This window comes from Primulina eburnea, chromosome 3 (genome assembly GCF_022965805.1).
Source record: "Primulina eburnea isolate SZY01 chromosome 3, ASM2296580v1, whole genome shotgun sequence".
In the NCBI taxonomy this organism is placed as follows: Eukaryota; Viridiplantae; Streptophyta; class Magnoliopsida; order Lamiales; family Gesneriaceae; genus Primulina; species Primulina eburnea.
In genome coordinates, this window is record NC_133103.1 from 17,522,526 (window position 1) to 17,547,412 (window position 24,887).

At 35.7% G+C, this 24,887-nt stretch overlaps 3 protein-coding genes across 4 annotated transcripts; 1 reads left to right on the top strand and 2 right to left on the bottom strand.

The window, feature by feature from the left end:
• Positions 1 to 7,723: 7,723 nt before the first annotated feature.
• LOC140828366 (zinc finger BED domain-containing protein RICESLEEPER 2-like) lies at positions 7,724 to 9,669 on the bottom strand. Of its 2 annotated transcripts, XM_073191349.1 has the most exons (4): positions 9,254 to 9,669; positions 8,420 to 9,171; positions 8,271 to 8,307; positions 7,726 to 8,172 (listed from the first exon to the last, which is right to left on the bottom strand). In XM_073191349.1, exons 1-3 carry the CDS (start codon positions 9,444 to 9,446, stop codon positions 8,272 to 8,274), a joined length of 981 nt encoding a protein of 326 aa, XP_073047450.1. In that variant the 5' UTR covers positions 9,447 to 9,669; the 3' UTR covers positions 7,726 to 8,172; position 8,271. The 2 variants fall into 2 exon arrangements, with proteins under 2 accessions (XP_073047449.1, XP_073047450.1); XM_073191348.1 differs by having other exon boundaries at positions 7,724 to 9,171.
• Positions 9,670 to 15,767: 6,098 nt separating this feature from the next.
• On the bottom strand, positions 15,768 to 16,369 carry LOC140826927 (glutathione S-transferase T3-like). The gene is made up of 2 exons (XM_073189476.1): positions 16,070 to 16,369; positions 15,768 to 15,983 (listed from the first exon to the last, which is right to left on the bottom strand). The coding sequence occupies exons 1-2, from the start codon at positions 16,367 to 16,369 to the stop codon at positions 15,768 to 15,770; spliced, it is 516 nt and encodes a 171-aa protein (XP_073045577.1).
• A 1,027-nt stretch (positions 16,370 to 17,396) lies between these two features.
• LOC140826929 (uncharacterized) lies at positions 17,397 to 17,882 on the top strand. Its single transcript, XM_073189479.1, has one exon. The coding sequence runs from the start codon at positions 17,397 to 17,399 to the stop codon at positions 17,880 to 17,882; it is 486 nt and encodes a 161-aa protein (XP_073045580.1).
• Positions 17,883 to 24,887: the final 7,005 nt, after the last annotated feature.

Here is a 24,887-nt window from a genome sequence, read left to right on the forward strand (position 1 = left end):
CGTTTTCATGGTTTGGGTTGTTTTTTTGGCAAAGTTAGAGTTCAGTAGGCTAATTTAAGATGTTGGGCACGTTTTGGCTCGACATGGTTTGGGGGTAACTCGGGAAAATCAAGAGATGGCTCGGGGTCGAAGTTTAGGTGTCAAATAGGGTTTTAAAATAAAGAAAAATTGGAAAACGGCTCACGGGGGTCGAGTCGTGGTCTATAAGGGCTAAAATAATATAAAAAGACTAAATTTAGAATTTAGGAATTTTATATTAAAGTTTGGTATTTTTTCGGGATTAAAACACCGTTAAAACAATTAAGAAAAGATAATTGAAAAAGTCTAACATTTAAGCCAAATAAAATTATGAAAAAATTCACGTAAGCTTAAATAATTATTTGAGACATGTTAGAGTCATGAAATCAAGAAAAAAGTCGAAAACATAAAATGTCGAGTCCAGGGGTAAAACAGTCTTTTTACACCGGGAAATTAGTAAAGGTCATGGCAGTGCCCGAAATGCTGTTTTTATGAAAATATGATAATTTTTATGTGTTTATGAATGTTCATGATTAATTTAGGATTTTTAGATGTCTAAATGATTTTTATGATTCAAGAAGACATTTAAAATACATGTTGCATGCTTGGTTTCAAAAATGAAAAATGTAAATATTACTCATGAATTTTCTAAGTGATGTGAATGTAAAATGTTGAAGGATGTGAAGTGATTGTGACTAATTCGTTAATGTTGGCAATGTCGTGAGGGTTATGGTCCCAGTGGAAGCCCGACGATCGTGTTTTAATCATTGCGAATATGTGGTAACGGTTATGTGGTAACGGTAAGAATGGGAATGTCGTGAGGGGAAAAGGCCCCAGAGAGAACCCATTTATGGGAAAAGGCCCCCGAGGGAACCCGGACAAGCGTATTTCTATTCGATCATGATAGGTCAGAGCCTAGTTGACAGGTGAGAGTGTTGCTGGTGTCCCCCGCCGCCCAGTACTGAGGTTTCACGTAGATGGATCCATCGATTTTCATGTCACGTCATGTCAGGAAAGTCACAATTAACGATCTGAATTCAACAAAGGAAAAAGGAAATGATCATGATTATGTGTAAGGTTTTATGTCATGTTATGTTGAAAAAAAAAGGAAATTCATGTTTGCATGTCATGAAAATGTTTATGTTTAAAGTTTTATGCATCATGAAAATGTTTACGAAAATGTTTATGTTTATGCATCTTCATGAAAACGATATTTTAAGTACAAGTATTTTTCACCAGTTATATGTTGGCTGTTGTTCGCACCAAAAATCAAATTGGGCTCAATTAATTGTCTAAGCCCAAAAATTTAAATTAATAGAGAAAAACAAGAGGCTCATTAGTGTATTTAAATAAGCGGATAACGTCCAAGCAAGCAGATCGTGGAAAGAGAAGGAAATCGTGGGAGAAAACGGGAGAAGATCGTGAGTCATGGGAGAGTGGAAGGAACCGCACCGCACAACAAAGAAAAGGGAGGAATCGGCTAACAAACTCTACACACACAACTCCACAGACAAAATTCTGCAAAAATACTCTCTGCTAAAATTTCAATATTCAAGCAATAGTTTTTCAAGCTTTCCAGCAAATTTCTAGCAATTTACGTCTCTTGTTTTAGATTTCAACAACTTTATATTTATATGTTTATGTCTTGTAAATTCCTACGGTTTATTGAAAATATAAACAATGTCAGGCGTTTATTCCTCAAATTCCAATAGTTTTCTTCATTTGGCGTTATAGTTGTTTTAGGAGATTAGAACTGACGGTCAAATTTAGAATTCACTTTCGTTTGTTTTAGAAGTTAGATTTTTATCATTTTTACTCAAATCGGTGCATTTACGCACCTGGCACGCCTGCAACACCAAATATTGTGCAAACATATTTTTGGCACGCCCGGTAGGGACCATCACTATGCCGCCAAGGAGAAAAGAAAACATCAATCAAGGGGATGTGGAGTCTCAACCAAGCCAGGAAGTGATTCACGCTCCACTGACAGAGCAGCCGGCCGCTACGGCCGCTGAAGAGCGGACCAGGGAGTTGGATTTGCATCCAAGTAATGTTCCAGAGACGTATGCTCATATTTCAAACCGTTTGGTTGAAGAATTGACTGCGATGAAAATTGAGGAAATATCACAAGCACTATCCAAGGCTGTGTCTGATTGCTTGAAGACAGTATTGGGTAAACCGGACCAGTCAACCGACAAAGAGCAAAGCATAAAGGAGAAAGAAGGGAGCAACCAAGTCCAGGGAAATAACCAAGTCCCTGAATTTGACCAGGGAGTTAGAAACTCAAGGGCTGGCGATCCTCGTCGCCCGAAGTTCACTTTTCCGAATCATCCAGAAAGAAGGTATATACCACCTCACAAGAGAGAAGAAACCCTAGGAGGGAGGGCTCAGCCATATTCACGTGCTCATGGAGTGGGGAGTTCGAAGCAACCTGTTACTCAGGTGTACAGCGTAACAAATCCTCTGTATCAACCAGGAGCGTATGAAGATATGTCACACATGGATTATCAAGGAGTAGATGGGGGTTTCTCAGGAGGTAATATTGGTTTAAATGCAGGGATTCAAGCTCGGGGGGCAAATCACTACCATCACTCACTCCCAGCTCGGAATATGCACGGGATTGATCCAGAAATGGTGAGAGAGGCTGTTCAAGAGCTGTATGGGCCGGCCTTGAAACAGATTGGCGGCCCAGAGTTCCACAAACCGTATCCAGACTACATAGACGTGAATAACCCATATCCAAGGGGTTATAGAGTTCATGATTTCATTTTATTCTTCGGGGAAGATGGCCAGTCCAGCATGGAACACATAGCTAGATTCACCATCTAAGGAAGAAATTCCAGGGAATGGAGTTCAGGGATTTCTTCGTGCTAGCCGCCAAAGTGGCTGAATACGAAGAACTCTTGCGGGAAGAGTCATACAAGAAGAAAACTGTTATGGGATCTTGTTATCAGGAGGTGGAAGATATGGCATTGGCAGAGATTTGGTCAGCTAGTTCTTGCACAGTTCCCCTATTAAAAAAGAAGCCAGCAGAACCTGAAAAGAAGAACAGCCCCCAACTCCCCAAAGAATGCAATATACATTTGATGTGTCAAAGACCGAGGGAGTTTTCGATTTCTTGGTAAAAGAAAAATTCATCACATTCCCGCCTGATCACAAGATGCCACCTACAGAAAAGCTGAAGGGACGAGAGTATTGTAAATACCACAACTCCTATAATCATGTCACCAAATCTTGTTGGGCGTTCAAGAAAATTTTGGAAGATAGAATTAATAAGGGAGTTGTGAAATTCCCCAACAAACAAGAGTCTATTGCGGTGGATGATGATCCTTTTCCCCCGGTAGCTTTGGTTAATGTGAATGTGACAGATTTGAGGGATCTTCTCAATGAGAAAAGAAGCCGATCCTTTGCAGTGAAAGACCGAGTAGTCAAGAACTACTGGATTCCAAAGGGTCAATTGTTTGAAGCTCATGGAAGACATAGTTCCGATCAAATACGAACAGTTCAACAGCGTTTCCCCTAGAAATGTTGGTGAATCCGCGGCCTTTAGGCCGAGGAATCAATACTTCTTTGTAAGACCAGTGGTGGAAAAACAATGGTTTAGAGGGGAGTCATCTTGCAATCATCGCCAAAGGTATTCGGACAGGAGAAATGCATATGAATTTGAGTCATGAAGGGTGGAAACTAGAAAATTATCAGCCGATCAAGGCAGAGAACGACGTTCATACGAAATCTCAAAAGGAAAAATGATTGAGATCAGTGGAGTAAAGCCGAGATACGTCCTTCCAGCTAGAGGGGAGTTCAGTGAATCTTGGAGAGTGGCCCAACACAAAAAGTTCCCTAGGCCACCGACTAGGACACAAAAGAGACGACTATTGAGAGAAAGAGCTATTGCAAGAAGAAAGGAGTCCGCTAAGTTGAAAAATGAATCCAAAATTGATGTTCCAGTCTCCAGGGAGCCAGTGGGGAATAAATCCAAGTTTGGAAGATCGGCTACTGAGGATAAGTTTGTTGAAGATGATGATGATGATTTGTTAAGAGAAGATGATGATCAAGCAAGAAAAACAATTAATTTTTGCATTGGAGAATTTCACATCACTGTGGATTGTGCCACAGGAGTGGTGATACTACCCGAGAGATTTAAAATGATGGAAGAAGAGGATGAGGAGTTGATGCCCCAAGGATCAGTGCAAAAGAAAGAGCATGCAAATAAATTCCCTGAAGGGAGTTCAAGAGTGATTATCAAGGAGGACCACCCAAATAAGCCTTAGCAGGTGATACTTGAAAAACCTACACCGGCCATGACCAAGCACATAAGGCCGTTGTACATCAAAGCCCACGTGAATGGGAAGACAATGTCTAGAGTGTTGATTGACAATGGTTCAGCTGTGAATGTTCTTCCAGTAAGAATGTTGAAAAGTCTAGGCAAAAATGAAGAAGACTTTATCCCTTCGGAAGTTTCGGTTGCTGCATTTACAGGAGAAACAACCAAGACCATTGGGGTATTCCCCGTTGATGTTACTGTGGGGAGTATGTCATCTTTATGTGCATTTTTCGTGGTAAACTCATCTGCCAACTTCCAAGCGTTGTTAGGCAGAGATTGGATCCATGCAAACCAGTGCATACCATTCTCAATGCACCAGCTGTTGTTATTTTGGAAAGGGGATGATGTGGATGTTGTTGAAGCTGATGGACAGCCGTTTCAAACAAGTGCAAGTGCAGTTGAGGCTAGATATTACAATGGGGATTTTGGGCCCATCAAAATCCGTAGCAATAGCAAGAAAGAAAATCCACTATACATGCAGACGCCAACTCCAAGCTCGGTGTTGGAAAGAATCCTCAAACCTACTGTTATCGTGCCGTCTAGGTCGATAATTCAGCCGCTCATTGAGGAGATTGATGATTGACTTGAACCAAAAAGAAAAAGAGGTAGCTGTAACCTCTATATGGAAGGCACATGTGCAGCAAGTACGGGATAAACTAAAGGAAGAGGAAGCATGAGAAACTTATAGAACTGAAGTTGTCCAAGAAGTAGAATATGAAGAGGATGAACTCCAAGTTGAAGAATTGTTGATGGCGCCATCTCAAATGGAAGATGGCCAACATGAAGTACAAGACTCGTTAGAAGAGATCAACTTAGGGGAGCTCGATGATCCTAAGCTGTTATATGTGAGCACATTGCTGGAAGACGGGATTAAACAACAGTGTATCAGCTTGTTGAGAGAGTGAGTAAATAGAGCAAATGAACTTTTATCCAGCGGGGAGTTGGCCTCTGAGGACACTTTGGTGTTGGCTTGAATAATGAAAATCCGAGTCCATAGTATCCTTCGAGCAACTCGAAAGGAAGCTACATGGGATGGGATTTTAGGCCACCGAGGCATGGCTGGAAAAAGTTTAAAAGCGCATGGAAGTTTGGTTTTGATATAAGAGTAGACTTATTGGCCATTTTTGTATATGTTTAGTTCTTTATTTCGAGACTGAAACTCCAACAACTCAAACCCCAAGGACTGCAACTACGTTATGTGATGTAGGCCTTAGGGCCACTGGGGTGAATATCCGTTGATATGATTTAACAATGAGATTGATCAGCGAAAGTGGGACATTAAGCCACTTTTATCATTTTGGAGGTACTTTTTTCATTAGGGAGTCGGCCTTATGGCCACTCATTATATATGCATTCGGTTGATATTTCTAATGTTCTTATGGTACGAGAAATCATGGTGAAGTAGACCGTACCGCCATTATATAAATTGATTGTTTGCATCTGCAATGACAGACACATGAAGTAGGCCTTTAGGCCACTTAGAATATGGCAAGAAAGAAACTTACCGAGCGGGGAGTTAAGCTCAACAAGCGGAACAACGAATAATAAAGGGAGAAAAGAAGAGAACAAGGGTGCTATGCGTACCCCAAGAGGACCCAGAAGTTGACTTTGATATAAAAATAGGCTGACTAGCCATTTTTATATGTTTTAGCTTCATGTTGTAAGAGTTTATTTGAAGTAGGCTGTAGGGCCACTAATGTAAATATTTGTTGGTTATGATTCAAAAGCGAAAACGATCAATTAAAGTTGGCCAGTAAGCCACTTTTATCATATTGGATTAATTTTGTTTCGATAGGGAATCAAGGGAGGAGATAATGGTGAGCGGGGAGGATATAATGGCGAGCGGGGAGTTTTAAGCCAACTTATGGTTTTGCTCGAAGTTATTGAAGTGAGTTGGGTTAAGTGGATTAAGAGCGAATAGAAATTCCTTCCCAACCTCCAATACACAACATCACATGTTACAAACCCATCTTCACTCCACATCCATCATCCAAAAACCACAACACCAAGCCAACAGTCAACAAATATAAAGCGGAGCCACCACATGCAAGTAAGTAAACATGTCCACGGGAAAGAGATCCGACTGAAGTGCAATGCATGCAAATGACTGCTTGGGTAGGGAGAATGTGACCCAAGTGATGTGCAACACACAAAGAAAATATTAAAGTTACCTTTTGGCTGACAATTCATGGTCATATGCACATTCATTGAACAAGTAGAGCCAGTGCTCTAGCGGGGAGTTATGCCAACACATGGCTTGAATCAGTTGTTTGTCGGTGGGGTACACAAAACCACCCAACTCCCCACACGAAATCGATAATAACAAAGAAACAAAGGGCAGTGGTGAACTGGGGAACCACGACAGTTGGGGAGTCGGTCTAGCGAAGAATGACAACAACAAAATTTTAATGTATTCTGGTTTAGGCAAAGTCACAAACACCATGAAGGCACAATGGTGATCAAAATAACATGGGTTGGCACGACCGACGTAGTGGAAGAAACAAGGGAGGAAAGTGGAGCTAAGATGGTGACTTTGCGCAGAAGATGCACTCGCGGAGTTCGAATCAGGGAGGAGCGATGAAGAAGAGCTTGTAGCTGTGATGTGGTTTGGGAAAAAGAAACAAGGGAAGAAGGGTTGTGGTCGGATTTTCAAATCCAGAAATTGAGTGAAAAAAGTGAGGTGCGGGATTATGCAAGATAGAGTAGAAGAAACGACGAGGAAGGAAAGGCGAGCAAGCTCTAAGGGGCAGTTATGTTCCAATGGCAGCAAAAAGCAGCAGCAGACAAGGGAGGAAGAAAAAGAAGAAGAAAAGGAGCTGAAAGTTGAGTTTGAATCCTACTCATAGAAGAGGGAATTCCAAGGGACTGAAGCGCAAAGTCTAGTAGTGAATTGGGCTCGAGTGTTTAACCCAATACTACGGGCTAACTTCAGGGGATAAATGCTTGCGGGCCGCTCAAGGTAAACAAATTGGAAATTTTACATACAAGCATTTTGGCCCAATGGGCCAATGCTTGCAGGGGGGCATTTGTTTGCACCTAGGAATGTAAATGAGCCGAGCCGAGCCGAGCCGAGCCGAACAGTATCAGGCTCGGGCTCGGCTCGTTTAAATATTTGCTCGGCTCGGCTCGGGCTCGTTACGAGCCTTTGGTTTGAAGCTCGGGCTCGGCTCGTTCGGAATTTATGAAGCTCGGGCTCGGCTCGAGCTCGGCTCGTTAATGGCTCGTTTATCTTGTTTAATGAGCCTGGCTCGGGTTCGGCTCGTTAAACAAGCTTGTTATGCGAGCTCGGGCTCGGCTCGTTAAACTATTTGCTCGGCTCGGGCTCGTTACGAGCCTTTGGTTTGAAGCTCGGGCTCGGCTCGAGCTCGGCTCGTTAATGGCTCGTTATCTTGTTTATTGAGCTTGGCTCGGGTTCGGCTCGTTAAACAAGCTCGTTTCTGCTCCGAATCCAACTCCAAACCACAAAATTATGCAGAAGCGGCATTCAATGAAAGAATCTTCAAATCTACATTCATCTCCAATTCAAAACTACCCTTATTACAATACAGTAGAAATGCCTTATTTGAAGAAGAGTTCCAGCAGATCATATGTCAATGGTGTTAGAATTAGTCCCGTTTTGAATATTCCTCCTACTTACATTGCTAAAGGTACAATAATAAGTTTCTTTGGGATCGGTTCTTTTTTCTAATGATCAAATAAGAAAAAAAAACAACTTAATTAAACCCAACAACCAAATAGGAATTCAACATGATAAAACATAAAAGAATTACCAGAGCATGAATGAGCTTGCTGTTCTTGCCTCGCTCCCTCGTGAACCCAACTTCAACAACCTAATAGGAATTCAACAAGATAAAACATAAAAGATATTTAAATTAAAACATACAAACAAACTTCACCAATTCAATGATAAACATTCGATGGTAATGACCTTAATTCAAATGAATATCCTTAAGCCCCGAATTTTCCTTTTACATACAAGCACAAAAATTCAAAATGTTAGAATTAACCAACCTAAATTAATAGAAAATAACACATATCTAATAAAGACACAATTAAATTAAATATCAATTTACTTACATTTTCTTTTCTCTTGACTTGGTACCGGGCACGTAACCAATCTTCTGCACAAAGCAACATCTGAATCGTATCCACTCCCAAATTGGCACGATATGAATCAATAACTCTACCACCAGCGCTGAAAGCCGATTCAGAAGCGACAGAAGTTATTGGAATTGATAGTACATCACATGCCATCTTTGACAAAATCCTAAACTTTAAGTTGTTCATCTTCCACCATGACAATGCATCAAATTCATCATCTTCTTCACACAATACAACCCCTTCCTCAAAGTACAATTCAAGTTCAGACTTCACTTGCTCCACACTATCAACATTCTTAATATAGTTGGCAAATGTTGTCCTCACTTTACCCTTTCCTTTTGCACTAACAATACTTGAAACACTAGAACTTTCTTTCTGAGCATCACCTGAAACATCCTTTTCAGCAACATTATTTTTGTGAGCATCAACATATTCACGATACAACAAACGCAATGTCTCATGAACTGTAACGATGTTCTCAATTGCATCAACTTCAGAATAGATTTCTGGAAAACACCATTCAATCAACTTCATCTTATTCCTTGGATCTAATACAGCTGCCATAGAAATTAACAAGTTACAGTGACCCCAATACTTGTCGAATTTAGTCTTCATTTTGTTAACCATATCTTTCATGAAACTACCTTCACCCATACTTGTATTATTCAACAACCTCTTTATGTTATAAAGTTCAGGTAGAAACAAATTTGAAGTTGGATATTCTGAACCTGAAAAATGTAGATAACTATATTAGATATTCAGACAATAAATAATTTTATTAAGAAACAAGATTCAAGTTTAATATATTACCTGAAATGATGTGGGTAACTTCATTAAATTCTTGAAGAAAAGAACAGACTACACGGACTTTCTCCCAATCCTCCTCACTTGGCAAAGTGTTATAAGTAGGATCCCTTTGTTGATATCTTGGGAAGACGTCCTTGAACTCTAGAGCAGTAGACAACATGCAATATGTTGCATTCCACCTAGTGCAACAATCCATTACTAGTTTCTTTGAAGATAATTGCAACTGTTTTGCAATTTCACTGAAAATATTAAGACGAAACTCTGAGGCAGATATGTGTTTCACACTCTCACGCACATTGGAAATAATATTTTTTATCTCCGAAAGCCCATCTTGTACCAAAAGATTCAAGATATGCGCACAACATCTCACATGAAACAATTTTCCACCGAGAGGAAGATTGTTTTTATAAGAGAGATTCTCTTTCAACATCTGAATAACTACATCATTGTACATAGCATTATCAACTGTGATTGTCCACACCTTGTTTTCAATTCCCCATTCAACCAAACACTTATTCAACACATCACAAACAACTATACCTGTATGAGGTGGGGGGACATCACAAAAATTCAAATTCCGCTTTTGCAAATTCCAACTGGAGTCCACATAATGACAAGTGACAACCATATATGAAATTTTCTGATCAGACCTCCATAAATCCGTAGTCACACTGACCCTATTTATGTCCTTTAATTCTGCCACTAATTTTTTCTTCTCTATTTCATAAGAAGTAATACAATCTTTCTTGGCAGTGGCACGACTGATTTTTTGATAATGTGGACTAGAATTCTTCATCAGTAAGTTGAAAAATTCATACTCTGCAAAGACGAATGGCAATTCATGAACAATAATCATGTGAGAGACAATCTCCCTGATCTTCGCTTGATCGTATCTGAAATTCTGCACTGCATTAACAGATTCTGACTCCGACATGGTTGTGCTTATACTTATATTTTTTTGTCCTTTCTCGTTCATCCGCTTTCCTTATACAACTTCTGCTATGCCTAAGTAAATGTGATGTAGGACCAGACTTAGTATATGTCATTCGATGTTTGCAATGAATACATTCAGCCTTTATCAACCCATCTGAAAGAATAATCTATTTAAAATCAATCCATACAGGAGATGTGCGTTTTCTTTTCTTCGGGGCATATGGATTATCGCCTTCATCTTGAATATTATCAAGTTCAACCACAGCCTTGCTTTGAGAAGTTCATTGGTATCATTTGCACTTGGTTGAACTCCTCCCACAACAGGAGTTGTGCATGATTCTTGAGCAGATGATGTGTTTGGAGTCGACATGTTTGGAGTTGATGAACAACAATAAATACATTAATTAGTACCAACAGATTACATACTCATAATATTGCATTCAACCAATCCAACAAACCTGAGAGGCTGAAACTTATAAGATAAGTATAAGTTTCAGCCTTATAGTACTCATAAAAAACGTAAGGCTGGATGAGCCGCCAAGCTAGCTAGGAAAAGGACTTCTCAACTTGTAGCTCTTGATAATACAAGACAATAGATCACTGAGTCTTTGAACACAACAATATATCAATTACAGTATCGAAAGACTTACTCCATCTAATGGTCCATTAGAATACACTTGACTTATAAAATCTTAACACCATGTATTTCAAACTTCTGATAAGGTTGGTGGTGGCCATTTTCAATAAATAACTCAACAGAGGTACGACACACAAAAAATTAACCAATTATCATTCTAATCAATACCATACCTCGGGAAACTGGTGCCGGACTAACTCAGTGCTTTGAACGGTGGTGGTGGTGGTGGTGGTGTTTTGCTTCCCTCTCGGCGAGTGGAACGGCGGTGGTGTTGGTGGTTCAAAGCCAACGACGGTGAGTGGAACGGGGTGTTAGGGTTAATTTCGAAAGAAAATGTGGATGGATATAATGAGCTCGTCTGTGAAATATATGATATAAATATCGAATCAGCGACGGTTTCTAACAAGCCGTCGCTACTTGCGACAGTTTTTTAAACACTCCGTCGCTAATTGCGACGGTTTTCCACACCGTCGCTAAGTAAATCGGCGACGGTTTAAAACAAACCGTGACTGGAAATGTGATTACATACGAAAATTGATGTGTAAGGGCAGTGTCTCTCGCGCATATGCGCGACACCGATGCGCGCATATGCGCGAGGTGGCCAGTAGCTTCGATGCGAGAACAGAGTCACTCGCGCATATGCGCTGAAGTGCGCGAAAAACCGTCGCTATTAGCGACGGAATGTTTGAAAAACCATCAGCGACGGTTTGTTAGCAAAAAACCATTGCTAAATGTTCAGTATATTTTAGTTTCCTTTGTTAATTGCGCAGTTCATCTTATTACTTCAGCATGAACTTATTTTTTTACTTCGTCAACATTGACATGCCGAAGTAAAATATAATAAAAAAATATAGTGAAGCCCGTGTTTTTAAACATCCGAAGTAAATATATTATTTACTTCGCTTGTGTTATTACTGAAGTTATTGGTAATGTATTACTTCGTAATTTATTATTGCCGAAGTAAAGCCTGCCGAAGTAAAATCAGATTTTTCTACTAGTGATTATTGCCATAACATTCACATTTTTAATATAACTAGGTAAAGATACGTGCGACGCACGTGAAAATACATTTCTATTATCAATAATTGTTCTTAAAGAAATGAGATCAGAAGAGATTAATTTACAAAAAAATATATATTAATGATTTCATACTATATTAGTCGATAGAAATGAGTAATGCTATGTACAACCAAATTTGTACAATAATTCTTACAATTCAAAAAAATCAATAGAAATTTCATTTATCAAAATCTCATGATAAATTAAATATAAAATCTCATTAGATAATAACAAAATCTCACGATATAATTGTTGTAAATATCGCAGTACTTTATATTAGTTGTACCTTTAGCATTATCCGTAGGAAATTCAATGTAATATAATTTATACTATATGTATTATAAAATGATTGCAAAAGATATTTGTTTAAAAAATTTTATGTGTTATAAATCTAAGGTTATTCTTGATTGGAAGGATTTCAAATCCATGGATTTCAATACATTCAAATGTATTTTTGTTATTTAGAGATGTAACATCATAAACTTCAAATCCACTCATTTCATGTTTATATAGTAGTATTTCATGTTAGTTATGATATTGCTTCAAGTCCACCAAATAATAATGTTATTTGAAATTTATTCTACTTTATATAAATAATAATATGTAAATAAGTAATGTGTAGATTCAAGATTTGATATATTGTTTCATTGTTAACAATAAAATTATAATTCTAATCCATAAATTTGAAATCAATTTATCCAAGCACAATCTAAATAAATTAATAATTGTTGAAAAACATATTAGTAATAAATATTATAATTTTGTATAAATTAGACATTGGAGAAAATATAATATAAAATTGATATCACAATAGGTATTAAAATTAAATTTGAGAGAAGAAAAAAGTATAATACATAACGTTGACCACTTATTTTATCACGTGTTATTGATTTATGAAAAATAAAAATATAATATACATAATATATTCTAAATCTTAAATTAAATTATTGCGTCAAATTTTTTCTTCTTTTATATTTTTAATTTATATTGCTTTCACGATTTTTTTTGTCATCAATTTTTTCTTCTCTTTGAAAAACAATATTCTCGCCATCTTCATTAGCAAATCTTATGAGAAGAAATGTATATTCTTCTCTATTTGATGCCTCTACAAATCTCCACACAATTAAGTGTTTTGTAGAAAAAAAAAATTTGTTTCATCAAGCAAATAAAATCAAAGAATTTTGTTATTTCAGTATTCTACAAATTATATTTATTTTTTATAAATATTTTAACTTAATCTACAAGCAAATAAAATCAATGAATTTTGGTTATTCTATCTTCTAGACAACTGACAAAATATGATTTAATTAATATTTTATTATATTTATCAAAAAGTGTTCAACTCTTTAATGATATAACATATTTATGCAATATGTTATTTAAATACAAAAATTCAAAATTAAGATAACATAATTTTTTTTATATTTCATACTATATTATTGGAAGTATTAAATTTGTATATATTAATTTTTTTCTGAGAAACTTCTTGCATATATAACTCATTCAAAAGATTATAGATTTACAAAATAAAACAAATCATATTCAATTTAATATTTTGTGAAAAATATATGTTAACTTCATCTACAAGCAAATAAAAACAAATAAATTTTATATTTCTTATTATCAATCATAACTCATAAAGCTAAATATTGAGCAATAATGAATATTTTTGAAAGATTTATTCATAATAATTTTAAAAATTTACCTTCAAATATATATCATTTCAGATTACATAAAGCTATAATTGATTTACTTATATCCATCTTTATAAAAATACATCTTCGTTATACAAGTGGAGCTATGTCGATTTTTTTTTTAATTATGTAGTGCATAAATGAGATGTTATGTTGGAAGAAAAATAATTGTTATCATAACACTGGTTGTGCGCTTGCTTGCAAAAAAAGGGGAAAACAAGTAATTCTACTGAATAATAAATGAATCCCAAAATATATACTTTCAGATGAACTCTTGGATAATGTTCTAAAAGTTGGGTCTCATATCTCAAGGAGTGCTGTCAACTACTTTTAAGATCTATTGTTTTTTAAAAATATTAGGCTATTAGATTATATGAAATATTGATTGAATATGATACATGTATATGCTTTATAAATTTAATTAGATATTATGTGCGTAAATATATATTTTTGATACAATTTTATTAGAATCCAACCTAATAACTTATATTTGAGAAGCTCATATCCCAAAAAAGTAAAATAAAAGATATTTAACATCATATCATTATACAAATTAAGTTTTTGTGGAAAAAATATTTTCATTTTATTTACAAGAAAATAAAACAAAAGAATTTTATTATTTAAATCTTCTACAAATTAACTTTTTTGTGAAAAAAAATTACAAATTAAGTTTTTTGTGAAAAAATTCTTTTTCACTTCATCTATAAGCAAATAAAACCAATATATTTTGGTTTTTCAACCTTTTCAAATTAATATTTTTGTGAAAAAACTTTGTTCAATTCATCTACAAGAAAATAAAAATCAAAAAATTTTAAAGTTTCAGTTTTTTTGGCAACTTGATCATTATCTAACATAAATGTAGTTTGACAATTTTGTCCTTTTCATAATAACTGATTTGACAAAAACATCCTTACTAAATTTTTTCTGTATGTACAAACTAAGGACAAAGTTGACAATACACAATAGAAAAACTTTGACCTTAATTCACACTTTTATATATGTATAGATTTTTAATTTTTAATTTATTATTATTTATCATACATAATTATTTTAATATTATAACTCATTAATTATCTCAAATTCGAGCTCACGATCTACCTAAACGAGCCGAGCTCGAACTCGAGCTCGTGAACCACTTAAACGAGCCGAGCTCGAGCTCACGATCTATCTAAACGAGCCGAGCTCAAACCCGAGCTCGTGAACCACTTAAACGAGCCGAGCTCGAGCTCGAGCTCACGAGCCAGTTAAACGAGCCGAGCTCAATTTTGAGCTCACGAACCTATTATCGAACATGTTCACGAGCTAACGAGCCGAACATCATTAATCTCAAGCTCGGCTCAACAAAATTGTCGAGCCCAAAATAAGGCTCGGGCTCGGCTCAATAAGCTTAACGAACGAGCCCGAACGAGCTTTTTAACGAGCCGAGATCCGAAAAACTCGCGAACAGCTCGGCTCATTTACATCCCTATTTGCACCAAAAATCAAATTGGGCTCAATTAATTGTCTAAGCCCAAAAATTTAAATTAATAGAGAAAAACAAGAGGCCCATTAGTGTATTTAAATAAGCAGATAACGTCCAAGCAAGGAGATCGTGGAAAGAGAAGGAAATCGTGGGAGAAAACGGGAGAAGATCGTGAGTCATGGAGGAGTGGAAGGAACCGCACCGCACAACAAAGAAAAGGGAGGAATCGGCTAACAAACTCTACACACACAACTCCACAGACAAAATTCTGCAAAAATACTCTCTGCTAAAATTCCAATATTCAAGCAATAGTTTTTCAAGCTTTCCAGCAAATTTCTAGCAATTTACGTCTCTCGTTTTAGATTTCAACAATTTATATTTATATGTATATGTCTTGTAAATTCCTACGGTTTATTGAAAATATAAACAATGTCAGGCGTTTATTCCTCAAATTCCAATAGTTTTCTTCATTTTGGCGTTATAGTTATTTTAGGAGATTAGAACTGACGGTCAAATTTAGAATTCACTTTCGTTTGTTTTCGAAGTTAGATTTTTATCATTTTTACACAAATCTGTGCATTTACGCACCTGGCACGCCCGCAACACCAAATATTGTGCAAACAACTGTATTACGTATTACTCGTTATAAAGATTATGGTGTGTTGAGTCTTTAGACTCACTAGGTGTGATGGACGCAGGTAGTATTGAGGGAGGATTTGATGAGTGATTTGACTAGACTGATAGCCCTCCAAAATCGGGTGTTGGTGATTCTGTATTGGGAGAATAGTCAGATTGGGATGAGTTGATATTCCCGCAGTTTGGTATGAAATTTGGTAAAATAGCGTTTGATGACCTAAAATTCTCTTGGTCCTTAAGCAAAGACCATACATGATCCAGCCGCCAAGTTGACCCAGCTGATTGCTTAAATAAGGCCTTTGCTTGATCCAACTATAATAAGGTATGAATTATATCTTAGTCACATAAAGTAAAAAATATAGTTTTATAGAAATATGATAAAAAAGTTAATTACTCACAATGTCTTTCTCAGAAACACCACTTGGACGGCTAAGTTCCACCTGGCTAACACATGAACTAAAGTTTTGGACAATCTTGTTTATGTTGAACCAGCGACATTGGAGGGCCTTAGTAGTTCGAGGCTCTGTTGAGTTACCACCAGCGAGTTGTTCGTTGTATGTAGCTGCCACTCGTGACCATAACCTATCGCGTGATTGGTTTATACCAAGTATTGGATTTTGGGAGACATAAAGATAAGCCAACACGAGTAGTTTGTCCTCCTCGATTGAGAAGGCATCACCACGTTCAGATGAAGTCATTTGATTGGAAATAATTATTCAATTTGTAGGAGTGGTCTCAATGCTTTGTATGCTGCTTCAATTTATAGCCAAAACATTTTGATAATAAATCTGGATCAACGGTCTCAATTAAAATAAAATCTGATCTAACTGTAGAAATTTAAATTATTTAGATTGATTTGTTTGGGGATACAAAATTTGATCTAAATGTGTGTATTGAAAGAACTTTATTTTAAATGTACAATGCATCTTTGACATATTATATAGTTTCTTTATTAATGGGTGAAAACTCGTGCCAGATGACTTTTCTTTGCTAACAAATACACAACCCGTGACAACTGCAAAAATATAGACAAGAGTTGACAGATGAGTTGTCTCTGATTGTGACTAGACAAAACGTGATAGATGACTGCAACTAGAGAACCCATCACATGGATTTTATTTGAAATGCACAACCCGTGACAGCTAGTATATAGACAAGAGTGGGCTATTGAGTTGTCTCTGATTGTGACTAGACACCACGTGACAACTGACTGTAACTAGACAACTCCTCAGTTGGCTTTTAGTGGAATGCATAGCCCGTGACAACATGCATTATATAAATTAGACAACCCCCCTTGTTAGTTGGCTTTATTAAAAGTGGCTTTTATTCCATATAATATTTAAAATAAATTAAAATATCTAACATAACTAAACTAATAAGTGTCACCACTTATTTAAAAACCAGTGACTTCTTGATAATTTACTCAACTTGCTCAAAAATGAATTTTCATGAGGGAGGTCCTTCAAGTTTTTCTTTCTATGCGCCTCGTTGTCATCTGACGACGAATATCAACCTAGTGCCAACATACAGAATGAGTTGAATCGCATTGACGAACAACAAACGGTTTTAAGCCAACTCATAAACAGTGCTACCGTTGTCTCCAATTACTTCCAAGAAAGTGATAATTTGCACCGTCAAGGCTTGATCACTGGCCATGTTGTGATTAATTGAGACAGATTAGATGCCGAACAACGCTTGTACAATGACTATTTTCCTGAGTCTCCAATGTACAATGAATCAATGTTCAAGAGACGTTTTCTTATGTCTCGTCGGCTATTCTTGCGAATTATGGAATCCGTTCAACAACATGACAATTACTTTGTACAGAAAGTAAATGCGTTGGGGAGGCCCAGGTTGTACCCATACCAGAAAATAACAGCTGCAATACGTATCATAGCATACGGTATGGCTTCAGATTCAATGGATGAATATATTAAAATCGGGGAGTCTGATGCGATTGAGAGTTTAAAAAGATTTAGTTGGGCTATGGTGGAGGTTTTTGGTGACCGGTATCTTAGGTCTCCAAATGATGAGGACATTGAAAGGATTCTCCTTATTGGAAAACAACGTGGATTCCAGGGGATGCTAGGAAGCCTAGATTGTATGTATTGGAAGTGGAAAAACTGTCCAACAGGTTGGGCTGGACAATATGCTGGTCATAGCGGAAAACCAACCATCATTTCGGAGGCCGTAGCAGATTATGAGTTGTGAATATGGCATGCATACTTTGGTTTGCCAGGTTCAAACAATGACATTAACGTGTTATCAAAATCTCATCCGTTCGTTAATTTGGCCAATGGTGTAGCTCCCCCTGCTAACTATGTCATACAAGGAAAATAATACACCATGGGATAGTACCTAGTAGATGGTATATATCCAAAGTGGGCTACTCTAGTGCAAACAATCCACAATCCACAAGGTCCAAAGAAGAAATATTTTACAGCACGACAAGAAAGTTGTAGAAAAGATGTTGAACGAGCATTTGGAGTATTGCAATCAAAGTGGGCGACAATCACTGGACCTGCACGAGTTTGGAGAAAACAAGTGCTGAATGATATCATGACAACATGCGTTATAATGCATAATATGATTATTGGAGACGAAAGGGAATTGAATGTGCCAGTCACAGATTATCGCGAGGCACTCATCCCAGATGTTGAAATGGCAAGTGATGAGCATGTCCGATTTCAAGAGGTTCTTGCACGTCATCGTAAAATAAAAGATAAATTGGCTCACTATGCACTCCGAGATGTTATTATTGACCATTTGTGAGAGGAGTACAGTAATTCGGAATATTAGTATTTTAATGGTCAATTTGTGAGTTGTTATTTAAATCATATGTCGTTTATGTTTGTCTTGATTTATATTATATGTCTGTTTGATGAATGTTGTATTTTGTTTGCAATTTGATGACAAAATAAATGTATTGTTTTAAATAAACGAGTCGAATACACATGTAGTTGTGTTATGTTTAACGAATTAATTAAGTTTAGTTAAATAATACATTATGAAATTAATTATATATATATATATATATGTGTGTGTGTGTGTGTGTGTGTGTGTGTGTGTATTTGAAAATTAAATAAATTAAAGAAACAGAGTATTTCTTAAAATTTAAAGGAAATGGGTTGAAAGTGAAATAAATTAAAGAAATAGAGTTTTTGGTAATATTTAAAGGATATGGGTTAGAGAAGATTTTTGAAAATATAGATCGTGAATCTTTATTTTAGAGGATATATGATGAAAAATAGAGGATATGAGTCGGAGATGGCCTGAGTACTAAAGTCATGATCAACATTTCAAAATACGTAAAATCTATAGAATTATTTTTTAATAAAACTATAATCACAAGTTGACTTGTTGAACACATATTTAACTATTTTGGCATGCATATAAATTTGAGAGAGACCGAATGTCGCATATTAGTACTTTTGGAAAATTTTGGATTTTTTGGAAAAACTATATAGAATTGCAAACCAAGCCGAACAGTATCAGGCTTGAGCTTGACTCATTTAAGATTAATTCAAGCTCAAGCTCGAGCTCGAGCTTGATTCGAGCTTTTATCATCTGACTTGAGTTTGGCTCGTTTAAGATTGATAGAGCTCGAGCTTGAGCTTTATTCGAGCTTTTATCATCAGGCTAGAATTCGACTTGTTTTGAAATTACTAAGCTTGTGAAAAGCTCGAGTTCGACTCGTTAAAAGTTCGTTAATCATGTTAATCAAACCGGGCTCGAGCTTGGTTTGTTAATAGCTCGTTTATCATATTTAACAAGCCTGACTTGAGCTCGGCTCGTTTTCAAGCTCGTAAAACATACAATTGAGCTCGAATTTGAGCTTGATTCGAGCTTGTTAAAATTAAATATATATATGAACTAATTTTATATTAGACATAAAAGTTTAACTTTTATTAGTACTAATATTTTTATTTGTCAACTCAACAAATGAGTCAAGCTCGAGCTTACGAGCCACCTAAACGAGCCGAGTTCGAGCTCGCGAACCTATTAACGAACATGTTTGCGAGCTCACGAGCCAAATACGCTTATGCTTGAGCTTGGTTTGATTAAGTTGTCGAGCTCAAAATCGAGCTTGAGCTTGTTTTGATATGATTAACAAACGAACTCAAACAAGCTTTTTATCGAGTCGAGCTCCGAATAGCTCGCGAACGATTTGGTTTGTTTACATATCTAGAATTGCTGTATTTACCCCCACTTGGTTTTCGGGGAATATATCGAGATATGTTTGCATAGTTGTACATGGCACATACTCTCAATAATGTGTGAGGGACAACATATATATATATATATATATATATATATATATATATATATATATATATATATATATATATATATATATATATATATATATATTACACAAGATGTTTTGTGATTAAGATGTTTTTGTTTTGAATTTAGATGATTGCATGAATATCTTATATAAGAAATATACAACGAGTAACATTCTTGGTACAACATAATTACATAAACCAAACATATAATATACATATATACATACATATTACATATATGTGTGTAGGGACAGGGAAATAATTAAAGTTTAATAAACGACATTTCACGTTAAATTTTATTAACTTTTGCGCTTTTGTTGCACTTTTTCATTCGATTTTTGGATCGTTTCATTTATTTTTACATGTAAACAGAATTTCTACATGAACCTCGTTGCATGTGATTCTATTATAAGTGACCGAGTCGAAGGGGCTGATGGAGACGATTATCTTTCTTGCTCTTAAATTTTTATTGAATAAGAGACATGTCGGGAAAGGAACGACTAAGAAAGTCCCACCTGCATGCTATTCTTAAATTTTAGAGAAAATTTGATCGACTCCCCTTCAATAAATATTATTCCACCAACGCAAGCATGTTTTTTAAGCGCACCGACGCACACGTTGCGTGCTTATACAATGTTTTTTTTATAATTCATTTGATTTATGTAAATGAGGATCAAAATATAATTATAAGAATTTAGTGATCGACTACACTGCAATTTTGATATATGAATTTAAAAAATAAATAAAAAAAGAAAGGAATAAAATAAAAACCTAAATAGGAATTGAACCTACAGCTTATGCGTAAGAAACCAAAACTTGGTCCACTTAACTACATGTGATTAACATTTAAGTTTTAACACTTTATTGATATATATATAATTATTAAAACAGACTATGACACCAAAAATTAGTTACTCTAATTGGCTCAAACTTAATAATATATTATATATATAACGAACTTGTATATATATTTTGTATTGAGAAAGGTACTTATAAATAACATAAACTTCGGGAAAACTGCCAAATTGATCATGTAAGTTTTCATGTTTTTTTATTTCCATCATATAGCTTGTCAGAGTTGGATTTTAATTCGGAAACTTTATTTTTTTGTTAGTTTTTAGTCCTATTTCGTTGGAGTGCCAACATGTAACCGGAAAATGTTGATCTGATACCGAAAACTGATTGACACATTCAAGCTAAAATGTCATGTCAAGCCTTCAGTGTAATAGTACTAGTCTAGCAAAAAAAAAAAAAGTTATATGACTAAAACCCAACTTTGACATATATGAGGACGAAAATAGAAATTATACTTGCAGTAGTAAAATGACTATTTCTCCCATAATTTTCTATATGCTTAAATATTTTATGTAAATCTAAAAATATATATAATTTATATAGTATATGTAGTTATCCAAAAGTTTTCAATTATCAAAGAGTTGTGCATGCTAACTAGGCGAAGCAATCGAAGCTTTTAATAATGGGATATGTTCCATATTTTTTAACACGATTTTGGGATAATGAGACGATGCACGAGATGTTAATAAAAGTAAATATTGTCACGAGTTGTATGTGTTTACTTGGATTTTTAAACAACTCACCATTTATTTATTTTTTTAATGATGAAAAATATTAACAAAATAAGTTGAAACACTACTTTTCTGCGAAAGGGAAGAATCGTGTTTGAAGGAATTAACTATATATATATATTAAGTCGTGCTGTATCTATGCCCCTAATTAATTAGGTAGGTAACCTAGTATACATAATGCATGTATACTTGGCAGGTAAATCTTCATTTCATTAAACTCGAATTTAATTAAGTGTTTTCTTTTTGGGAGTGCTTGGTAGAGGTGATAAGGTGGGTTTATTTTTTTAACCCACATTATCCCTCGTTTGGTACGCGTGATTATTTAACCGAGTCAATACCTCCTATGAATTATTAGGTTATATTAGGTGGGTTAAAATAATACCTCCTCACACCCATAGCATTATTTATCCAACTCTTAATCCTTCATATTTTTTCAATTTTACCCTTCTCCTATATCCAAACTCACCACCACGACCGCCGCTTCCGCAGGCCTCCGGCCGACAACCGCCGCCGATTGCCGGCCGATCGCCGCCGGCAGCCGACGCCGGACCACCGAACGTCGTCGCCAACCGATAAATTCCGGCCGGTCGGCCGGCAGCCGTCGACGCCGTTGACTGCTGGCCGCACCGACGTTGCCGGAACGTCGCCGCCGCCGCCGCCGCAGGAGTGGAAGAAGAAAGGGCAATTTTGTCATTTCACCAAAAAATTAAAATTATCCTACACTTAAAAATCATACCAAACATGAGTTTGCTTCGTTTTTTCTTAAAATAGAAAGGAAAATGAAACAAAGTAGTAATTAAAAGTATCACTTAATTAGTCGATGGAATCGAGTTTGCTTCGTTTTTTCTTAAAATACGAGCGATGATCGAGCTACTTGGATCCAAATTGTGACATTTATAATTTAAAGAAACTTCAAGTGTTAAAACCTTTGCGCATGATGTATGTAGCTTGACAAACTAATTTTATAGAATATAGGAACATGCATCGAAGCCAACTGATGCTACCAAAATTTTTCTGAACTTGATCAATCGATTTTAAGCTTGAATAACAAGTACTGATGGAATCAACCTTGGAGTTATCGTTCGATAAAAAACTGATCAGATCTAATGAGAGCTACTCAATAAACCCGTCTTAGTTATCTTCCACACGCTCCTAATTTTGACGTCTAGCAGAGGAGTCAGATGGAAAACGAGGGGAGGATGAGTTCTTGGGAGCCATCATATTTCGGGGTAACAGCACAAGCCCCTAATGAAAAGCTTAAAAACCATAAAACTCCGAAAAAATATTAATAGGCTGTTTAATATATCCTCAATTGTTTAAAGATCAGGCACATTTAACTACCGTACTGAAAAAATAAACACATTTGCATCATTTGTAAAATATTTTATGCCTGATTTGGATTTTAAATGCAAGTAATTTTACATAATGAGTTTTTTTACGCTTTTTTTGAATTTTTACAGAGATATCGATGTAACTTTCCCATCAAAAATCAAATGCATGAACTACTAAAAAAAGTATAATTTTTATGGCTCACTTTATTTTAGATATATAGCTCTATTAATCTTTTAGTTGGGAATGGAAAAAGAAATCAAACAACAGACGATTTACCGAGGGCCCAAAAAATCATAAATTCATTATTATTCTGGAGTTTAAATTTCTCCTTTTCTTAGCTCAATTTGAGTTGAATATGGTATATATGCTGGAAACCAATAATCTCCATGTGTGCGAATGTCACTAAGGAAAAGTTTGGTAAAACAATGCCACGTATCAGATTCCTCTTTGATTCCAAGCCTCATATGGTAGGGAATGGAAAATCCATTAAATAAATAAAATTAAATTACTTATAATCATACTTATCTATATATATTGATCCTTAATTGCGTAGATCATGGCATCAAACTACGTGGCATATAACGCATTACGACTCTTTCCATTCAAACAAGAATTATATCAACAATTATCAAAATTAAATAATATTGTAATATAATTGGTCCTATCTCTGGAGCTGTACCAAAATTCTGATCACCGAGTGAAGGGGAAGCATGCCAAAGGATATAGAGTGGAATATATTTGGATCGATCGGTCCTGCAGTTAGTTAACATCGGCTAGGTGTAACTATTATGTATACTAGTAAAATATGTACACGTGTTGCACGTGTTATTATTTTTTTTACTTTGATCAAATAATACTAAACAATTAACATGAAATTATTTTCAATTCAGAAGAGTTGTTCGATTTTAAAAAGAAATTTTATTTAGATTTTTTTTCTATCTAAAATATAGAGTGATTTGAGGATGTTTTTAGTGGGATAAGATGAGTAAATATGGAATTAAATATTTTGGTCTCGAGTTCTTTGCCAAAAACATATGAGCATTTTATTAACTCTAACAGTGTGTTTGGCAACCAGGATTTGGGAGGATTTCATGGGATTTGGATTTCAAAATCCTATTTTTACTGTTTGGCAAGATGTTAAAAAAAAAATTCGGATTTGCGTAGGATTTCATGCGATTTCAACAATTATATCCAAATCCCATCAAATTTGATAAGATTTGGTGGGGTTTGGATTTTTAAAACATAAAATTACTTTTTTATCCAACATATCATTCTCCACCAAAAGTTTTTAAAGGTAGTTAGTAAAATTTTAAAATTCCAAATTCGAATCCTTTTTTCTCCAAACAAGAAATTGATTTGTAAATACCATTTTTAAATTTTATACCAAACACCAAATGGAATTTCAAATACTTGAATTTCCAAATCCAATTCCAAATCCCACAAAATCCTCAAAAATCGTGTTACACATGGTAAGGAATTATCGAGGAAAACATGACACAAAAGAAGAATATGACGGTGAGAGGCGGCTGATGGCTGGAGGAAGGTCCATGAAGAGAGATCAAAAGCACCATAAGAATAATCCCAGGTCAAAAATCAAGAGGGAAATTCAAGTGCTTCATATGTAATAAAGAATGACATTTCAAATGTGATTGCCCTAAGAAGAAAAAAAAAATTCAAGAAAAGAATAAAGAATCAGTAGATGCCTCCACAGCCAGTGATGGATTTCACTCCGCAAATGTCTAGGTCGCAACCACATCTAATCAGAACAAAGGATGGGTTTTTGGATTCAAGCTGCTTCTTTCATATGTGTCTAGGTTCGTCAGGAAGTATTTGATATGCATCCTTCCAAAGCGCCAAGGCTGAATGATTTCACTTCTCTTCCCTATCAGAAGTTATGGTCGGTAATCGGTAATGATCATATAATGAAGGTTGTCATGTCAATTCTTAATGATCAGAAATACCTGTCCGAATGGAATGATACACTTACCACACTTGTCTCGAAAGTTAAA

Excerpts from the sequence above, each read along its gene's own strand:
- LOC140828366 (XM_073191348.1), bottom strand. The coding sequence starts at position 9,446 with ATGGATTGTTGCACTAGGTGGAATGCAACATATTGCATGTTGTCTACT. Across the intron at positions 9,172-9,253 it reads AGTTACCCACATCATTTCAG|GTTCAGAATATCCAACTTCA; the intron begins GTAATATATTAA and ends TACATTTTTCAG.
- LOC140826927 (XM_073189476.1), bottom strand. The coding sequence starts at position 16,369 with ATGACTTCATCTGAACGTGGTGATGCCTTCTCAATCGAGGAGGACAAA. Across the intron at positions 15,984-16,069 it reads GTGTTTCTGAGAAAGACATT|TTGGATCAAGCAAAGGCCTT; the intron begins GTGAGTAATTAA and ends ACCTTATTATAG.
- LOC140826929 (XM_073189479.1), top strand. The coding sequence starts at position 17,397 with ATGTACAATGAATCAATGTTCAAGAGACGTTTTCTTATGTCTCGTCGG.